This window comes from Callospermophilus lateralis, chromosome X (assembly GCF_048772815.1).
Source record: "Callospermophilus lateralis isolate mCalLat2 chromosome X, mCalLat2.hap1, whole genome shotgun sequence".
NCBI lineage: Eukaryota > Metazoa > Chordata > Mammalia > Rodentia > Sciuridae > Callospermophilus > Callospermophilus lateralis.
Window position 1 is genome coordinate 7,400,420 of NC_135325.1, and position 20,348 is coordinate 7,420,767.

Genomic DNA, 20,348 nt, shown 5'->3' on the forward strand with positions numbered 1-20,348 from the left:
CTATTCTGTACCATTGGTCCACCCGCCTGTTTTGGTACCAGTACCATGCTGTTTTTGTTACTATTGCTCTGTAGTATAGTTTGAAGTCTGGTATCACTATACCGCCTGATTCCCACTTCCTGCTTAGCATTGTTTTTGCTATTCTGGGTCTTTTATTTTTCCATATGAATTTCATGATTGCTTTCTCTATTTCTACAAGAAATGCCATTGGGATTTTGATTGGCATTGCATTAAACCTATAGAGAACTTTTGGTAATATCGCCATTTTGATGATGTTAGTTCTACCTATCCATGAACAGGGTATATTTTTCCATCTTCTAAGATCTTCTTCTATTTCTCTCTTTAGGGTTCTGTAGTTTTCATTGTATAAATCTTTCACCTCTTTTGTTAGGTTGATTCCCAAGTATTTTATTTTTTTTGAGGATATTGTGAATGGAGTGGTTGTCCTCATTTCCATTTCAGAGGATTTGTCGCTGATATACAGGAATGCCTTTGATTTATGCGTGTTGATTTTATATCCTGCCACTTTGCTGAATTCATTTATTAGCTCTAATAGTTTCTTTGTAGACCCTTTTGGGTCTGCTAGGTATAGAATCATGTCATCTGCAAATAGTGATAATTTGAGTTCTTCTTTTCCTATTTTTATGCCTTTAATTTCTTTCGTCTGTCTAATTGCTCTGGCCAGTGTTTCGAGAACTATGTTGAACAGAAGTGGTGAGAGAGGGCATCCCTGTCTTGTTCCAGATTTTAGAGGGAATGCCTTCAGTTTTTCTCCATTCAGAATGATGCTAGCCTGAGGCTTAGCATAGATTGCTTTTACAATATTGAGGTATGTTCCTGTTATCCCTAGTTTTTCTAGAGTTTTGAACATAAAGGGATGCTGTACTTTGTCGAATGCTTTTTCCGCATCTATCGAGATGATCATATGGTTCTTATTTTTAAGCCTATTGATGTGGTGAATAACATTTATTGATTTCCATATATTGAACCAGCCTTGCATCCCAGGGATAAATCCTACCTGATCATGGTGCACAATTTTTTTGATATGTTTTTGTATCCGATTCGCCAGAATTTTATTGAGGATTTTTGCATCTAGGTTCATTAGAGATATTGGTCTGTAGTTTTCTTTCTTTGAAATGCCTTTGTCTGGTTTAGGAATCAGGGTGATGTTGGCCTCGTAGAATGAATTTGGAAGTTCTCCCTCTTTTTCTATTTCCTGAAATAGCTTGAAAAGTATTGGTATTAGTTCCTCTTTAAAGGTTTTGTAAAACTCTGCTGTATACCCATCCGGTCCTGGGCTTTTCTTAGTTGGTAGTCTTTTGATGGTTTCTTCTATATCCTCAATTGATATTGGTCTGTTTAGGTTGTCAATATCCTCCTGACTCAATCTGGGCAGATCATATGACTTAAGAAATTTATCGATGCCTTCACTATCTTCTATTTTATTGGAGTATAAGGATTCAAAATAATTTCTGATAATCTTCTGTATTTCTGAAGTGTCTGTTGTGATATTGCCTTTTTCATCCCGTATGCTAGTAATTTGAGTTCTCTCTCTTCTTCTCTTCGTTAGCGTGGCTAAGGGTCTGTTGATTTTATTTATTTTTTCAAAGAACCAACTTTTAGTTTTGTCAATTTTTTTCAATTGTTTCTTTTGTTTCGATTTCATAAATTTCAGCTCTGATTTTAATTATTTCTTGCTTTCTACTTCTTTGCTGTTGTTTTGCGCTTCTTTTTCTAGGATTTTGAGATGAAGTATTAGATCATTTATTTGTTGGTTTTTTCTTTTTTTAAGGAATGAACTCCAAGCAATGAATTTTCCTCTTAGAACTGCTTTCAATGTGTCCCATAGATTCCGATATGTTGTGTCTATGTTTTCATTTATCTCTAAGAATTTTTTAATTTCCTCCTTGATGTCTTCTATAACCCATTGATCATTCAGTAACCTATTGTTCATTCTTCAAGTGATGCATGATTTTTCCTTCCTTCTTTTATCGTTGATTTTCAGTTTCATTCCATTATGATCAGATAAGATGCATGGTATTATCTCTACTCCTTTATATTGTCTAAGAGTTGCCCTGTGACATAATATATGATCTATTTTTGAGAAGGATCCATGTGCTGCTGAGAAAAAAAGTGTAACTGCTTGATGTTGGGTGGTATATTCTATATATGTCAATTAAGTCTAGGTTATTAATTATGTTATTGAGTTCTATAGTTTCCTTATTCAACTTTTGTTTGGAAGATCTGTCCAGTGGTGAGAGAGGTGTGTTGAAGTCTCCCATGATTATTGTATGCTGATCTATTAGACTCTTGAACTTGAGAAGAGTTTGTTTGATGAACATAGGTGCACCATTGTTTGGGGCATATATATTTATGATTGTTATGTGTTGTTGGTGTATGGTTCCCTTGAGCAGTATGTAGTGTCCCTCTTTATCCCTTTTGATTAACTTTGGCTTGAAATCTATTTTATTTGATATGAGTATGGACACTCCTGCTTGTTTCCGAAGTCCATATGAGTGATATGATTTTTCCCAACCTTTCACCTTCAGTCTATGTATGTCTTTTCCTATCAAATGCGTCTCCTGAAGGCAGTATATTGTTGGGTCTTGTTTTGTGATCCATTCTACTAGCCTGTGTCTCTTAATTGGTGAGTTTAAGCCATTAACATTTAGGGTTATTATTGAGATATGGGTTGTTCTTCCAGCCATATTTGTTTATTTATGTTACTAAACATGGTTTGTTTTCCTCTTTGATTATTTCCCCCCCCTCTTTACTGTACTACCTCCCGCTGTTGGTTTTCATTGATATTTTCCATTTCCTCTTCCTGTAATATTTTGCCGAGGATGTTTTGAAGAGATGGTTTTCTAGCTGCAAATTCTTTTAACTTTTGTTTATCGTGGAAGGTTTTAATTTCATCTTCCATCCTGAAGCTTAATTTCGCTGGATGCACAATTCTTGGTTGGAACCCATTTTCTTTTAGTGTTTGAAATATGTTATTCCAGGATCTTCTAGCTTTCAGAGTCTGTGTTGAAAGATCAGCTGTTATCCTGATTGGTTTACCCCTAAATGTAATCTGCTTCCTTTCTCGTGTAGCTTTTAAAATTCTCTCCTTATTCTGTATGTTGGGCATCTTCATTATAATGTGTCTAGGTGTGAATCTCTTATGATTTTGCACATTCGGTGTCCTGTAGGCTTCTAGGATTTGGGATTCTGTCTCATTCTTCAAGTCTGGGAAGTTTTCTCGTATTATTTCATTGAATTGATTGCTCATTCCTTTGGTTTGGACCTCTATACCTTCCTGTATCCCAATGACTCTTAAGTTTGGTCTCTTTATTTTATCCCACATTTCTTGGATGTTCTGCTCATGGTTTCTTAAGTCTTGCTGAGCTGTCTATGTTCATTTCAAGTTGAAATACTTTGTCTTCATTGTCTGATGTTCTATCTTCTAAGTGTTCTGCTCTGCTGGTAGTATTCTCAATTGAGTTTTTAAGTTGGTTTATTGCTTCCTGCATTTCTAGGATTTCTGTTTGTTTGTGTTTTATAACCTGTATCTCCCTGTATAATTGATCTTTTGCTTCTTGGATTTGTTTATGTAATTCATTGTCGAAGTGGTCGAAGTGGTCTTTCATTGTCTGATTTTGCTGTCTAATGTCTTCCTTGAGACTCCAGATTCTGAAGCATGTATATCCTGAATTCTTTATCTGACATTCCATCTGCTGCAGATATTACCTCTTCTAAAGTTGAGTTGACCTGCATTGCTTGTGGTCCTTTCTTTCCTTGTCTTTTCATACTGTTCACATTTCTTTCTGCTTGGTGAAACTGTTGTGTTATTGATTTTTCCCCCTATATATTTATATTGCTCTTGTATAGTTGCAAAGTCTCCCTCGCAGGTGCTGGCGGTGGCTCTGCCCCTCCTCCAATTGGGGCAATGTGCCTACCTCGCCGGCAGGCCGCTGGGCCTGTTCTTTCGGTGGTCGCAGGTCCGCCTACCTTGCAGGCGCGCGTGGCGGCTGTGACCCTCTGCAGGCCGCTGGGACTGTTCTGCCGGTGGGTCGCAGGTCCGCCTACCTTGCAGGCGCGTGGGGCGACTCTGCCCCTCCCCAGGTTACTGGGCCAGTTCTGCCGGTGAGTCGCAAGTCCACCTACCTTGCAGGCGCATGGGGCGGCTTTGCTCCTTCACATGTTGCTGGGCCTGACCTGCCGGTGGGTCTCAGGTCTGCCTACCTTGCAGGCGCGTGAGGCGGCTCTGCCCCTCCGCGGGTTTCTGGGTCTGTTCTGCCAGTGGGTCGCAGGTCAGCCTACCTTGCAGGCGCGTGGGGCGGCTCTGCCCCTCCGCAGGTTGCTGGGCCTCTTCTGCTGGTGGGTCGCAGGTCTGCCTACCTTGCAGGCGTGCGGTGGCTCTGCCCCTCCCCCAACTGGGGCAATGTGTCTGGTGGGCCGCTGGGCCCGTTTTGTCGGTGGTCACGGTTCTGCCTACCTTGCAGGCGCGTGGGGCAGCTGTGCCCCTCTGCGGGTTGCTGGGCCTGACCTGCGTTGGGTCGCAGGTCCACCTACCTTGCAGGCGCGGGGGGGAGGCGCTCAACCTCTCCGCGGGCCACTGGGCCTGTTCTGTCTGTCGGTTGCAGGTCTGTCTACCTAGCAGGCTCTGGTGGCGGCTCTGCCCCTCCCCCAACAGGGGCTATGGCGGGCCACTGGTCCTGTTCTGCCAGTGGGTCGCAGGTCCACCTACCTTGCAGGTGCGGGGGGCGGCTCTGCCCCTCTGCGGGTTGCTGGGCCTGACCTGCCAGTGGGTCTCAGGTCCGCCTACCTTGCAGGTGCGTGGGTCGGGCGGCTTTCTGGATTTTTTATATTAAACTATTGAATAGGAAAATTTTAATATCCAGTGTTTGAAAATAATTTAAAAACACAGCTGTATCCAGGTGCAGGGGGGCACACCTGTAATCCTAGCAGCTCAGGAGGCTGAGACAGGAGGATCATGAGTTCAAAGCCAGCCTCAGCAAAAGCAAGGTGCTAAGCAACTCAGTGAGACCCTGTCTCTAAATAAAATACTAAAAAGGGCTGGGGATGTGGCTCAGTGATTGAACCCCTTAGTTCAATCTTCAGTGCCAAACAAAACACAACTACAGAGAAAAGTTTCCAAGTAGTTAACCAATTTTTCCTGCAACATTTATTTGATAATAAATATTTTCACTACTGATTTGTAATGCCTCCCTCTTAATGTGTTTTAGTTGTTTTTTTGTTGTTGCTGTAACTGAAAGACAAGAACAATTTTAGAAGAGGAAAAGTTTGGGGCTCCCAGTTTCAGAGGTCTCACTCCATAGATTGTCAGCTCCATTGCTCTGGGCCAGAGGTGAGGCAGAACATCACAGTGGGAAGATTGTGGTAGAGGAGAGCAGTTCAGGACATGGCACCAGAAAGCATAGAGAGACTACTCAACAAGGGCACATGTAAACACCAAAGTCATGCCAACAGTGACCTTCCTCCTCCAACCACATCCTACCTGCTTACAGTTACCACCCAGTTAATCCCTATTAGGGGGTTAATGCACTGATTAGGTTAAGGCTCTCATAACCCAATCATTTTACCTCTAAATCCTCTTGCATTATCTCACACATGAAGTTTTGGGGGACACCTCACATCTAAATCAAAACAATATATTCATTTAAAAAGGTATTATTGGAGGCTGGAGTTGTGGCTCAGTTGCAGAGCACTTGCCTAATATGTGTGAGGCAATTGGTTAGATTCTCAGTACCACATAAAAATAAATAAATAAAGGTCCATTGACAACTAAAAAATATTTTTAAAAAATATACTACTTGTCTGGGGTTGTAGCTCAGTGGCAGAGCACTTGCGTAGTATGTGTGATGCCCTGGGTTCAATCCTCAGTACCACATAAAGGTAAATAAATAAAATATTGTGTCCATTTACAACTAAAAATAAATACAAGAATTTTTAAAACATAAAAAAAATGTATTATTGGGTTAATTTTTGATCTCTGTATTCCCTTATATATCTCTCTACTGCAGAGTCCTAGGATCACACTGATTTAATTATTGCAGTGTAACAGAAAAAGAGATTTGCAGATTATTGCCATTGACTGATTTCTAATGCCCTCTTTGGTGAGAGGATTATAGACAACTTCTACCTAGACCTGTATAACTGAAGTGTTGAGATCCCTAAGCCAAGTATTTTTAGGAGCCAGAAGTTATTTAACATTCCCAGATACTGTGCCCAGATTAATGGATTGAATTCTGAGGCACAGAGTATCTCAAGACATGAGGTGTTCCAAAGGTGAGAGATGACCTTAAAGCAGTATTTGTCCTTGCAATCTCACCACCTCTTTTATGAAAATCATTTATACCAGTTTATCTCTCCATCCTATTACTTTTAGAGCTCAAAACCAGTTCATAGAACTTGATGGCAGCAGAGTCTTCACGCAAATATTCCTAGTTGTTTTTTCACATCAGCCTCCTCCTCAAGCAGAAATCTGCCATACCTAGCAGCAGGTTTAAACAGGCTGGGTTTTTTATTTTTCTTTCTGCTTCCCAGATCAGCCAAAGTATTTGGTGTGTGTATGTGTGTGTATATGTGTGTATACACACACACACATACTCTAAATATATATTCTTTTTAAAAAATACCTTCATTTATTTATTTTACATTTTTATTCTATGGAGTGCTAGGGTATTTTATATTTTTTCTTGATATGGTAAATAGGATATTTTATCTATGATATCTTCCCATTTATTATTGATAGTATTTCATAAAGCTTTTGACTTATGTCTACTTATCTTATTTTGTACTTTTATTGAATAATATTAATGAAATTATTATTGCTTGTTTTTATTAAATGTTTGCCATATGCATGAATTAAGTACCTTAAATACATTTTTTAATTTGGTTTTCATGACAAACCATGAAAATTATTATTGTTATTTACCTTTGATAAATGTAGAATCTGAGACTTAGAAGGTAATCTCCTAATGTTATTCATTTCACCACTGGTAAAGATGTGATTCAAGGGGCTGGGGTTGTGACTCAGTGGTGGAGCACTTGCCTAGCATGTGTAAAGCACTGGGTTTGATTCTCAGCACCATATATAAATAAATGAATAAAATAATGGTCAATTAATGTCTTTAAAATATTTTATTTATTTTTTATTTTTTTAAAGAGAGGGAGAGAGAATTTTTTAATATTTATTTTTTAGTTCTTGGCGGACACAACATCTTTGTATGTGGTGCTGAGGATTGAACCCGGGCCGCACGCATGCCAGGCGAGTGCGCTACCGCTTGAGCCACATCCCCAGCCCTTTAAAATATTTTTAAAAATGTGTTTCAAGCCATTGGGATTAACCTATGCATTATACTTAATTTTCCTATCTATTCTGGGAGTTTTTCCATTAGTGTTCTTGAGTGTAGGTATTTAATCACATTGGCTACGTGAAACTATATCTTTCTATCTAATAGTTATTGCTCTTATTTCGGCTTCATGTCTTATTGCACGGGTTGGCACTACCAGAGTAATGTTAAAATGAAACAGTGAAAGTGGGATTCTTTTTTTGTTATTGATAATTTAATGGGAGAAACCATTATTATTTAGTCAAATTTTTAAAATTATGTTAAGGAAGTATTCCATCCATTTCTAGTTTTCTGAGTTCTTAAAAAATCATGAGTAGGTGTTGAATTTTATGAAATTCATTTTGGTATCTATTGAATGGACAGCAATGATTTTGATCCAGATTCATAATTGGGAAGTGAAATAAACATTTATAGTTAACTATAACTATAAATGTGGTTTAATTGGTACTTTTCTTTTTCTAGCAATACCCAGAGCTTGCTTTCAAAGTAACATGTGGGTGGTAGAGACAGCTAAGAGTTAATTCTCATAATGTGTTGCACAGATTTTTATATATTGTTGCCATTCATTAAATTGTTGTTGTTAGTTATGAAAGTTGTAGCCCACAAAGACATTAGAAATGTCAAAGCTTTGGCTGAAATGTTTTCTCTGATATGCAGATGCTAATGCACAATAAAGGGGGGGGGGTATAGGGAAGAATAGAGTTACTTTGGATTAGACAGAGGGGAGTGAAGGGGGAGGGAAGGGTGTATGGGGGTGGGAAGGATAGTGGAATGAATTGGACATTACTACCCTATGTACATATATTCCTACATGCCCAGTGTGATTCTGCATCATGTACAACCAGAAGAATGAGAAGTTATACTCCATTTATGTATGATATGTCAAAACTCATTCTACAGTCATGTATAACTAATTAGAACAAAAACAGAGAAATGTTAAAGGTTTGGATTATTTTCATATATGGCACACATGAGCAATTGGAAAAGAATTTATATTATTCTTTTATATTGCTAAAAACCAGCAGAAGGATAATGATTTGACATTGACTTGATATTGAGTAGTTTTAGTTAAGAATTGACTTTGGAAATGGTCCTTTTTCATATTTTTATTACCAAACTTTTTTAAAAAATATTTTTTAGTTGTAGATGGACACAATACCTTTACTTATTTATCTTTATGTGGTGCTGAGGATCGAACCCAGGGCCTTGCATGTGCTAGGCAAGTGCTCTACCACTGAGCCACAACCCCAGCCCCACCAAAATTTTTAAGGAATGAGGGTCATTAAATCTATGAAAGGTAGGGCCATATTCAGCTTGTTTTTAAATTTAATTAAATTTTGTATTTATACATACACATACACACACATACATACATACATACATACTGAGGATGCACCTGGGGTCATTCTACTGCTGAGCTATATCCCCAGCCCCTCCATTTCAAAATTTTATTTTGAGATAGGTTCTCACTAAGTTGCCCAGGCTGGCCTAAAACTTGTGATTCTCCTATTTCAGCCTCCCATATAGCTAGTATTACAAGCATGTACCATCACACTCAGCCAAGCTTTTTTGTTTGTTTGTTTGTTTTAAAGAAGAAGGTGTTTTCATTTTTTCTTACCTAACAAGACTGATTTCTAATCACTGGATTTGATGCAATTAGCTTGTTATATCAGTTAGTAGATGAGAAAGGGAGAAATGACAGAGCATGGGTGAAGGCAATGATTGGGAAAAAGAAGTAATTTTTGCTTAAACCTCACAGAATTGGTATTAATAAGTTATAAGAATGTCAATAATGCTATGTAGTATAATATATAGTTAAAGTATAATGATTAAGAATATGGGTTTCATCTCTCCACTTACCATCTTGCCCCCATCTTCCTCATGTATAAAATAGAGAAATAGCAATATTTACTTCACAAGGGTAGTTGTGGTTATTACATGAATTTATACATGTAAAGATCTTAAAACAATGCCTGGCACATAGTTTATTAAATAAGCAAGAGCTATCATTGTCATCATCTTCAACATAAGAAGGAGGGGTTTGGGACTCAACCTGGATGCATTCTGAATTTTGAAGGATGAGAATGAATTATCCAAGGAGGAGACAGAATGAAGAAAGAGTTGTCCAACAATAAACATAGAAATATCAAATAATAGAGTGTTGTTTTGGAAGGTTGGAAGAGGAAATCTTTCTCAGTGTGGACAGATATGAAGTCCAGGGTGGAATTTTAGATTTCAGGAGTCTTTAGCCATGTCTAATTTATTTACAGAGTTTGAAGAAAGGATCATACTGAAGGTATGGGCAGCAGAGAAAATTGACTAACACGGTTGCTTCTGAGAATTTGGAAGGAGCAAAGGGTTGGACATGTCCATAGGCATCCCCATATCTACATCCTCAACTTCTTTTCCTCTTATAACATCTGGATTTCTAAGTCAGGCATGTTTCAAAGGCTATACTGCCTTTGTCATGAATACTATAACCATGTCATAAATTCCTTCCTCATCTATAAAACAAAATCCTCTACTCCTGACCATATGTTCCATATTCACTTTATTTTTTAAAGTCTATTACAGCAACCAATATTGACAATTCTGTTAGATGATGCAGTTAAATTTGGGGTGTTTTTGTGGTGTAGTTGTTTTCCCTGAGAAGTGGGTTGTTTTTTTTTTTCCCCAAGAGTTTTGTGATATTTCAATGTATTTAGTCAGGAAAAGGAAATTTTCCTTTGGTACAAAATTCATCTTCAAGAATGGCTATCAAATTAAATGGGTGGTATGATCATTAAGATAGTTAAGTAAACTATTTGGGTATCACTGCCTACATAATGAATCTGAAATAAAGCATATCATATTTCTGGTTTCTAGCATTATTAATTATTAATTGAAACAAATTATTCTTAAATCTCAAAATCCAATGTTTCTAGCATTATTATTATTAATTGAAATAAGTTATCTTACATTTTAAACCAAATCCAAATGAGAAAAATAACCTCTGCTGGACCACATTGAAGACAGATATTATTACTTCTAAATTCTGCTTTTTATAAAACATCATCAACTATCACCAAAAAATATTGGGGTACACAATTTAGAAAATATTTTTTAAATGACCAAATATAACTTTAGAATTTGTTTTCAGACTTAGTTTTTAAATGTAATCTTCTCAGCATAACTGGATTGTGAAAAAATATATTTTATCTACATCTACTAACATACCTTCTAAACACACCACTCTAAATATTCAAAAAGAAAGGAATTGTTTGCAGAGAACTTCTGGTGAATGGCCTTAATTACAAATCAGTGTTAATGAGTTGAAGAGTATGTCATCATCTTCTGGGCCATTTCTCTTTCCCTCTCTCTCTGTTTTGTTATCAGGGATTGAACTTAACCAATGAACCAATTCCCAGTCCTTTTATTTTTTATTTTGAGACTGGGTTTTGCTAAATTGCTTAGGGCCTTGCTAAGTTGTTAAGAATGGCTTTGAATTGTTGATCCTCTTGCCTAGCCTCCTGAGCTGCTAGGATTACAGGTGTGTACCACCATTCCTGGCTTGGGACAATCCTCTCTTACTGTAATAATTTTGTGTATTAGCCACAATACCTCAGTGCTATATAGTAAACATTTCTTCTAGCATGTCTACAGATTAGCTGACCACTTCTGATGATCTTGGTAGACTTGATTTAGCAGTATTTTGGGTCTTGGCTGAGGTCACTCATGTGTCTGAAGCTCTGCTGGCTGCTGAATAATCTTGAACACCTTTGGCTACGATGATGCAGCTCTGTTCCACTTGGTGTTGGTTTTTTAATTCAGCTAGCCTGGGCTTAGAGGTAGTGGTAGTTTTCCAAAAGAGAGATGCATAACAAGGCCTCCTGAGACCTGGACATGAAGTTAGTAGGTATTACTTCCCCCATATTCTTCAGGCCAATGCAAGTCATGAACGTGGACTAGTTTGAAGGGATGGAAAAATATGCTTAATGGGAGAAATGACTAAATCACATTTTAAAAGGCATGGGTAGAAGCTAGGATAGAGAATTGAGGCCACTTTTGTGATCAGTCTGTCACATCCCCTTTCATCTTTCTCTGCCTGAATTGTCTGGATGTCTGTTCTGTTCTTGAGCTGACTGTTTTGTGGGTAATCTTGCAAGAAATGACTGTGGATCTCAGTACCTACTAAAATGGGGAATGTAGGCAATCTGTTACTATACAGAAATGTCTCTCAAAGAGGGCTTTGGACATTTCTGCTTATGGTTTGTCATTTAATTTTATTGCTTTGTTATCAAGAAAAAAATAAAATCATGTAAGAAAATTTTTATGTGAAGGGAGAAGCAAATTAATTACAACTAAGTAAAATCCTCTCAAGTGTTTAATGAGAAAAATTGAATGTTGTAGTTTAATTTTTTGTAGCTCCTGAATAGCAGCAGATGTTTGAATAAAATACAATGAATTGTTGTGTTTTTAGCCCTGTTTGTAAAAACCTGAGAGGAAAGAAGTGGGCAAAAAATTTAGAGCTAGAGTTTCAGAGAATCAAAATACCTTGACTGACCAGTTTTTATGATGCTTCTCTTCCTTTGCACTGATTATAGACTCAGTACTTTGTCAAAACATTATCCCAGGAAGGGATAATGGTTATCTATGTGAATGTACCTATTGGTCCCAGAATCAGTCATTCGTCATGGTTATTTGTGGGGATATCTTGATATTCATAATATTTAACACCAGTGCCTTACATGGGCTAGGTATTCAAGAAGATTTTTATTACATGTAAGTATTGAAATGTTGATTTGATTTCCACTGTTCACACACCTTTCTGTCTTTAATTTTCCAGAACTTGTAAGTCGGCTTTTTGAAAGCACCTTCCAGGATATCAAGGATAGACAAGAGTATGTAGGGTTGATAGATGTACCAGACTCTTATGAAGGCCCTCGCCTGGAATTTCCTCTCACTTTTACTGACATCAATCACCTTCTTGAGGCCTTTAAGCAACAACAGGCAAGTGGAAGCAGATTCTGCCTTGGTTTTTGTACAAAGCAGGTGCTCAGTGACCATCTATTGAATGAATGAATTTCATACTGCATCAGAAATGTATTTCCTTGGGAAAATGTTTCAACTTATGTCAGAGTTACCTTCTACTTTGTTTAACCTATTAAATAGAAGTCTCCTCAGATGCATAGCAACCTCCTCTTGATCTGGATGTTTATAACATTTCCTTTTCCATTTTTGTGACATAATTCACATACCATAAAATTCACAGACTTTTAGTACATTAATAAGGTTGTATAATCATTACCAATATCTAATTGAATAACATTTTCATCATCCCAAAAGAAAGGCCACACTGATTTGCCATTTCCTCCTCCTTCATCCAGGCAACCATTCTTCTACTTTCTGTCTCTATGAATTTGCCTATTCTGAATATTTCATATAAGTGAAATTACATAATATATGGCTTTTTGTGTTTGGCTTTTTTCACTTAACAGTAATGATACAGAAATTTCTAAGGTTAATTCATGTCATAGCATGTATCATTACTTCATTTATTTTAATGGCTGAATAATATTGCATTGTATATCAGTTTGTTTACTGTGTTATCTGTGAATGAACATTGGATTGTTTTTACCTTTTGGTTATTAGGAACAATGCTACTATGAACATTTATGTACAAATTTTTGTATGAACACATCTTCACTTCTCTTGGGTATATACCTAGAAGTAGAATTGTGGGATCATATGGTAACTCTTTGAGTAACCACTAAACTGTTTTCTACAGTGGCCAAACAATTTTACATTCCCACCAGCAATGTATGAGTGTTCCAATTCTCCATGGTTTTGACAACACTTATTATTTTATTTTCATTTTTATTGTAGCTATCCTAATTGTGTGAAATGGTATCTCACTGAAGTTTTTAAAAAATATTTTTAGCTACGGATGGATAAATATCTTTATTTCATTTGTTTTATGTGGTGCTGAGAATCAAACCCCGTGCCTCACACATGCTAGGCAAGTGCTCTACCACTGAGCCACAACCCCAGCCCTTATTGTAGTTTTGATTTACGTTTCCTAATAGTGTTGAGCATTTTTCATTTTTCATATTGGCTGTTTGTGTACCTCCTTTGGAGAAATGCTTATGTAGATCCTTCACCCATTTTAAAACCAGGTTGTCTTTTTTTTTTTTTTTATTGAGTTATAAGAGTTCTGTCTGGATTTAAGTTTCTTATCAGATTTATGATTTTTTTTCTTTTTCCGTAGATTATCTTTTCACTTTCTTGTTAATGGACCTTTTTTTTTTTTTTTTGGTACCAGGGATTGAACCCAGAGGCACTTAACCACTGAGCCACATCCCAGCCCTTTTTTTCTTTTTTCTTTTGTACTTAGAGACAGGTTCTCACTGATTTGATTAGCACCTCGCTTTTGCTGAGGTTGGCTTTGAACTCCCCTAGCCCTTTTATATTTTATTTAGAGACAGGATCTTGCTGAGTTGTTCAGTGCCTTGCTAAATTTCTGGGGCTGGCTTTTAACTTGGCCATTCTCCTCTTTCAGCCTCCCCAGCCACTGGGATTACAGGCATGTGCCACTGTGCCCAGCTGATAATGGACTTTGATGCACAAGAATTTTTATTTTAACAAAGTCCAGTTAATTAACTTTTCTCCTTTTGGTTGCTTATGCATTTTTTGGTGTCGTCTGAGAATCCATTGTCAAATCCATGATCATGAAAATTTATTCCTGTATTTTCTTCTAAGAGTTTTATAGTTTTAGCTCTTATATTTAGATCTATGAACCATTTTGTGTTAATTCCTATATAGCATGAGATAGGGGTCAAACTTCTTCATTCTTTGCATATGGTTATGCAGTTGTCCCAGCATCATTTGTTGAAGAGACTGTTCTTTTCCCATTGAGTGGTCTTGGCACTCTTGTTCAAAATCCATAAGCCATAGATATATGCATTTGTTTCTGGACTATCAATTCTATTTCATTGGTCTATGCATTTATCTTTTTTATTTATTTGTTTTTGTTTTTGTGTGTTGATGGGAATCCAGCCCAAGTCTTCCTACATGCTAGGCAAGTACTTTACCACTGAGATATATCCCCAGCCACCGTATGTCTGTCTTTATGCCAGTAGCACACTGTATTAGTTACTGAAGCTTTGTAGTAAGTTTCCTTTTTTTTTTTCCCCCTAGCACACTGTATTAGTTACTGTAGCTTTGTAGTGAGTTTTATTTTTTTTTCCCTCCTCCTCCTCCTCTTCTTTTTTTTTTTTTTTCCCCTGTGGAGATACTGGGGATTGAACCCAGGAGCATTCTGCCTCTCCAGCTACATCCCAGCCCTTTTTAAAATTATTCTGAGACAGGGCCTGGCTAAGTTGCCCAGGCAGATCTTGAACTTGCTATTCTCCTGTCTCAGTCTCCCAATTCACTGTATTATAGGCATGTGCCACCATTTCCAGCAAGTTTTTTTTTTTTTTTTTTTTTTTGCAGGACTAGGAATTGAACCCAGGGCCTTATGTGTGCTAGGCAAGCACTCTACCACTAAGCTACATCCCTGACTATGTTGTAACCTTTGAAATAGGAAAATGTGAGTTCTTCAGCTTTGTTCTTTCTTTTCAATTTTGTTTTGGTGGTTTAGGGTTCCTTGCAATGAATTTGAGGATTGAAAATTTTATTTCTGCAAAAAAGCCATTGAAATTTTGATAGGTATTGCATTAAATTCATAGGCAATCCTTTGTTTGGGTAGTATTGCCATTTGACAACATTAAGTCTTCCAATCCATGAAAACAGGGTGTTTTCCCACTTATTTATGTCTCCCTTAATTTCTTTCAGCAATGTTTTTTAGTTTTCAGTGGACAAGTCTTTCACAACCTTGGTTAAATTTATTCTTAGGAATTTGGTTGACAGTGTAAAAGACATTGCTTTCTTGCTATTTTTTTTTTTTTTTTGCATTGTTTATGGCTTGCAGCTTCAATGAATTGATTTATCAGGTCTGATAGTTCTTTGGTTTGTGCAGATTCTTTGGGATATTTTCCATACAGAATCATATCTTTTGTGGAGTTTTATTTTTCCTCCTTTCTGATCTGGATGTTTTTTATTTTGTGTGTAATTTCTCTGTCTAGAGCTTGTAGTACAATATTGAGTAGCAGTGATGAAAGTGGGAATGTTTGTCTTGTTCCTGTCTTAAAAGGAAATCTTTCCGTCTTTCACCATGGTGTTTGATGTTGTGGGTTTTTCATAAATGCCCTTTGTCATGCTGAAGAAGTTTCCTTCTAATTTTAGTTTCCTAAGTAATTTTATCATAAAAGGGTTTTGAGTTTTCTTTAATTTTTTTTGTATGTGTGTCAGTTGAGATAATTGTATGTGTATGTGTGTGTGTTTTCCTTCATTCTCTAAATGTGGTATAATACACTGATTCATTTTCTTATTTTCAACCACCCTTATATTCCTGAGGTAAATCTCACTTGGTCATGGTTAATAATGTCTTTAAAATGCAGTTGAATTTGGTTTACTGGCATTTTGTTGAAGATTTTTATATCTACATTTTTAAGAGATAGTTGATCTGTAATTTTCTTTTAGTGTCTGTGTTTGGCTTTGATATCAGGGTAATAATGATTTCATAGAATGAGTTAGGTATTTTTCCCTCTTATTTGGTTTCTTTTTTTGGGAGGAATTTGAGAAGGATTGGTGTTAATTTTTTTATTATAATTTTTCATTGGTGCATTATAGTTACACATTATAGTGGTTGTTATATATTTGTACATGCACACAATATAACTTGTTAATTTTATTCTCCAGTATTTAATTCTTCTTTAACTGTTTAGTAGAGTTAATTAGTGTAGCCACCTGGACTTCAGCTTTTCTTTACTAGGAGGTTTTTGATTACTGATCCAATCTCTTTACTTGTCGTAGGTCTGTGCAGATTTCCTATTTCTTCTTGAGTCTACTCTGGTAATTTGTGTATTTTTAGGAATTTGTCCATTTCATATAACTTATCTAATTTGTTAGTGTACAGTTCTTCATAGTATTCTGTTACAATCTTTTTATTTTATTTATTTATTTTTGTACCAGGAATTGAACCTGGGGCTCTTAACCACTGAGCCAAATCTCCAGCCCTTTTTTATATTATATTTTGAAACAGGGTCTTGCTGAGTTGCTTAGGGCCTCACTAAGTTGCTGAGGCTGGCTTTGAACTTTCAATCTTCCTACCTCAGCCTCCTGAACTGCTGGGATCACAGGTGTGTGCCACCAAGCCCGGCTCTTTTGTAATTTCTTTAAAGTTGATGGTAATAGCCTTATATTTGTTTCTGATTTTGGTTGTTTGCATTTTCTCTCTCTCTGCCCCACCCCTTTTTTCCAGTCTAGTCAAAGGTTTGTTAATTTTGTTGGTATGAAGAACCAACTTTTGTTGATTCTCTGTTGTTTTTCTGCTCTGTTTCATTTATCCCTACTGTAATTCTTATTTTCTTCCTTCTACTAACTTTGGGTTTAGTTTGCTTTTATTTTTCTAGTGAACTAAAAGTACTGTTGGATTTGAAATATTTTTTTTTCCTCTCCCTCCAGTGTTTTATTTTTTATTTTTTAAATTTGTTTTAATTAGTTACACATGACAGTACAATGATCTTGACATATCATACATTTGAATCAGAAGAGATATAAGTTTTCATTTTTCTGAGTGTACAGGTTGCAGAATCACATTGGTCATGCAGTCTCATATATACACACACAGCAATAATAATGACTATTTTATTCTGTCCTTGAAATAATTTTTTAATGCAGACATTTACAGTCATAAATTTCTCTCTGAGTACTGCTTTTGCCATATTGCATATGTTTTGGTGTGTTGTGTTTTCATTTTCATTCATCTCAAAGTATTTTCTAATTTCTCTTGTGGGTTTTTTTTCCTTTCCATTGGTTGTTTAAGAGTAATGTATTTTCTAGTTTTGCTTCTGTTATTGATTTCTAGTTGCATTCCATTGTGGTCAAAGAAGATACTTTGCACCATTTCAGTCTTTTAAAATTAAATTTATTGAGGCTTATATTGTGACTTAACATCTGGTCTATCCTGGAATATTTTCCATGTGTACTTGAGAAAAATGAGTCTGCTGTTTTGGGGTAAGTATTCTATACATGTCTATTAGGTCTAGTTGTCTGTAATGTCCGTTCAGTTCCTTACGAAATGAAGGAAGAAAGAAAAAAAGAAATTTCTCTCAGTCTTTGCAGATTGACTCTGTTGGGACCCTTGCTTCACTGCTTGGTCAGGCCATTTACAAATCTGTCTTGGAAAGTATCATGCTTATGCTTAGACATTGTCAAGTTTCCTTTTTCTTTATTTAGTGTGTGTTTGACTGCTGTAAACCTCAAAGATATTTCAGAGCTCTGACAAAATTGATTCCGACAGTTTTTTTTTTTTTGTTTGATTTTTCAATAGTTCTGTGGAGGGATTGAATCTTGGAGCTCACTACATCGTTGTCTCTGATATCACCCCTAAACCCTTTTTCTCAATTTAGGACATAAAAGGGATACTCTCAGAGTAAGAGTGAACTGGAAATAGGCTGGCTCTGCAGGGATTGAAGCATAGCTTTGAATCATCTAATTTATGAAATTGAATTGAGATCATCCTACGTAGCTAGTGCTCCTAGTCACTTGCCAACAACAAATTTAAATCCTCTCTGGAAAAAAATAGGCCTGAAATTATTTCTACAGTTTTTCATATACAGTGTCCATAATGCATGAAAGCAAACAGATAAATAACAGATAATGGAAACAAACCCATATTCAGATAATGACATTATTAGACTAAGAGTTTAAAATAAATATGCTTAATATGTTCAAAGAGATAAAAAGATATAACATCAATCCAAGGAGCTATAATAGAAAATTTTATAATTTTGACTTTATAAATATGAAAATTATATTATTAAGGAAAGACTCAAAGAATAAAAGGTTCAACACAGTATACAGTATATTCCCATTGTAAGAAAAAAATCAAGGACTATGTTTTTTATCTTTAAAAATTGCAATAAAATTCATATAACATAAAATCAACCATTCAAACTATTTTAAAGTACATGATTCAATGGTTTTTAGTATTTAAAATGTTATTCAACCAACACTATTCCAGAACTGTTTTTTTTTTTTTGTGTGTGTGTGTGTGTGTGTGTGTGTGTGGTGCTGGGGATCAAACTCAGGGACTGTGCATGATGCCAGGCAACTGCTCTTATTTCCAGAATATTTTTGTCATCCCCAAATAAAACCCTGTATCCATTAACGTTCACTTTCCTTTCTGCTTTCCCGAGCTCCTGGGGAATTAGTATACCACTAATTTACTTTTTGTCTCTTCAGATTTCTCAGATCTGGATGTTTTATATAATGAAATTATACAATATATGTGGCCTTTGATGTCTGGCTTCTTTCACTTGGCATAATGTTTTCAGAGTTCATTCATTTTGTAGCATGTTCTAGTACTTCATTCCTATTTTTAGCTGAATAATATTACTTTATATGGACATACCACATTTTATTTAAAGGATTATATATTTATACCTACATTTGAATATTCATGTGTAGTTATATTAATTCTGTATACTTGCAAACAAGTAGAATATTTTTGGGAAAGATACTAAAAACATTCTCAATAGTGACTGCTTCTGGGGACAGGGATGGGGGATTGAGGTCTGGGAAAAAGGGAAAGTCACTTTTCATTGTTCTATCCCTTTTTTTGGATGGAGGGGGTGCTATGGGGGATTGAACTCAGGGGCACTCGACCACTGAGCCACATTCCCAGCCCTGTTTTGGATTTTTATTGAGAGAGGGTCTCACTGAGTTACTTAGTGCCTTGTCGTTGCTGAGGCTGGCTTGGAACTTGCAATCCTTCTGTCTCGGCCTCCCGAGCTGCTGGGATTACAGGCGTGTGCCGCCTCTCCTGGCTCGTTCTATCCCTTTTTAATGTCACATTTTTATTTCAACTAAAAAAAAAAAAAAGAAAGAAAAAAAGAATCTTATCCATTTAAAACTACTTTTTGAAAAAGAAATATCCTTTAATAGTAGCATTTTATGTAAGAAATAAATAAAGAAAGGAAAAAAAGTAACATTTTCCCTCCTTTGATGCCTTTAAAAGAGTGTGAATATTTTATTTAAGAGATTATTTAATCCAAATATATTTACAAATATAAAAATGTCTTATTTACCTGTTTTGAATATTTAATATTGTAGTTGTAAACATAAGATTATAATGCTGCTGAAAGATGGCCTTACAGGCAAGTAATAAAATTAATAAAGTGATTTTACTCAACCTAAAGAGAATCCAGAAAAGCTATTTTAATACTGAAAATTTTCTATTGTTATAAGATATTCTCAGTGAATATTAATTTAACTTAAAAAAATCATCCTCTTCAGACAGCAATTACTCTGATTAATACTACAAATGGACCAGAAAAGCTACAATGACAAGGTTACTCAGAAGCAGCATTAAAAATCACTAGATTAAATGTGTGAACTTAAAATAAGCCATTAAAAAATATATGACTGAAGGAAAATTCACAATCAAGTTTTGATTCAAGTTGTAGATTGAATGGAGTTAGAATGCTTTTGTGGGGAAAAGACTTTACAGTCCATTAAGTCTTGGAAGAGCAGGAAATTCCTCACTCATCAAGATCCAAGGAACTTTCTATTTCCTCCTAATTCTCACATTGCTACAAATCCTGCTTCTTGTTTCTTTTAAAACAATAATAATGAAAATTCTCAAAATTTACATAAAATATTTTTGGATCTTGGATAAAAAGTAATTTTATTTTAAAAGTTATGAAAATGGAAATTTCAGGACACCATGAGACATTATTAGTCCAAAGGGTTCTATTTTCCCTTATACCCAGAGCAGTAACTGAAAGATATTCAGCAATGACCCCTTTCTCAGATGGCAATAATATAAGTCAGTTCTGTCTAATAGAAATAAAATGTGAGCCATATATTTGAAATTTTCTAGTATTCACATTTAAAATATACAAG

The 20,348-nt window shown here is 36.0% G+C and overlaps 1 protein-coding gene across 1 annotated transcript in view; it reads left to right on the forward strand.

Annotated features, from left to right (window-relative positions):
• Window positions 1-20,348, forward strand: part of Ppef1 (protein phosphatase with EF-hand domain 1) — a 101,637-nt gene that overhangs the window by 24,523 nt on the left and 56,766 nt on the right. The window contains exon 4 of the mRNA XM_077107501.1: window positions 12,184-12,347. Within this exon, the coding sequence (XP_076963616.1) occupies window positions 12,184-12,347 (164 nt within the window). The remainder of the gene's footprint in view (window positions 1-12,183; window positions 12,348-20,348) is intronic.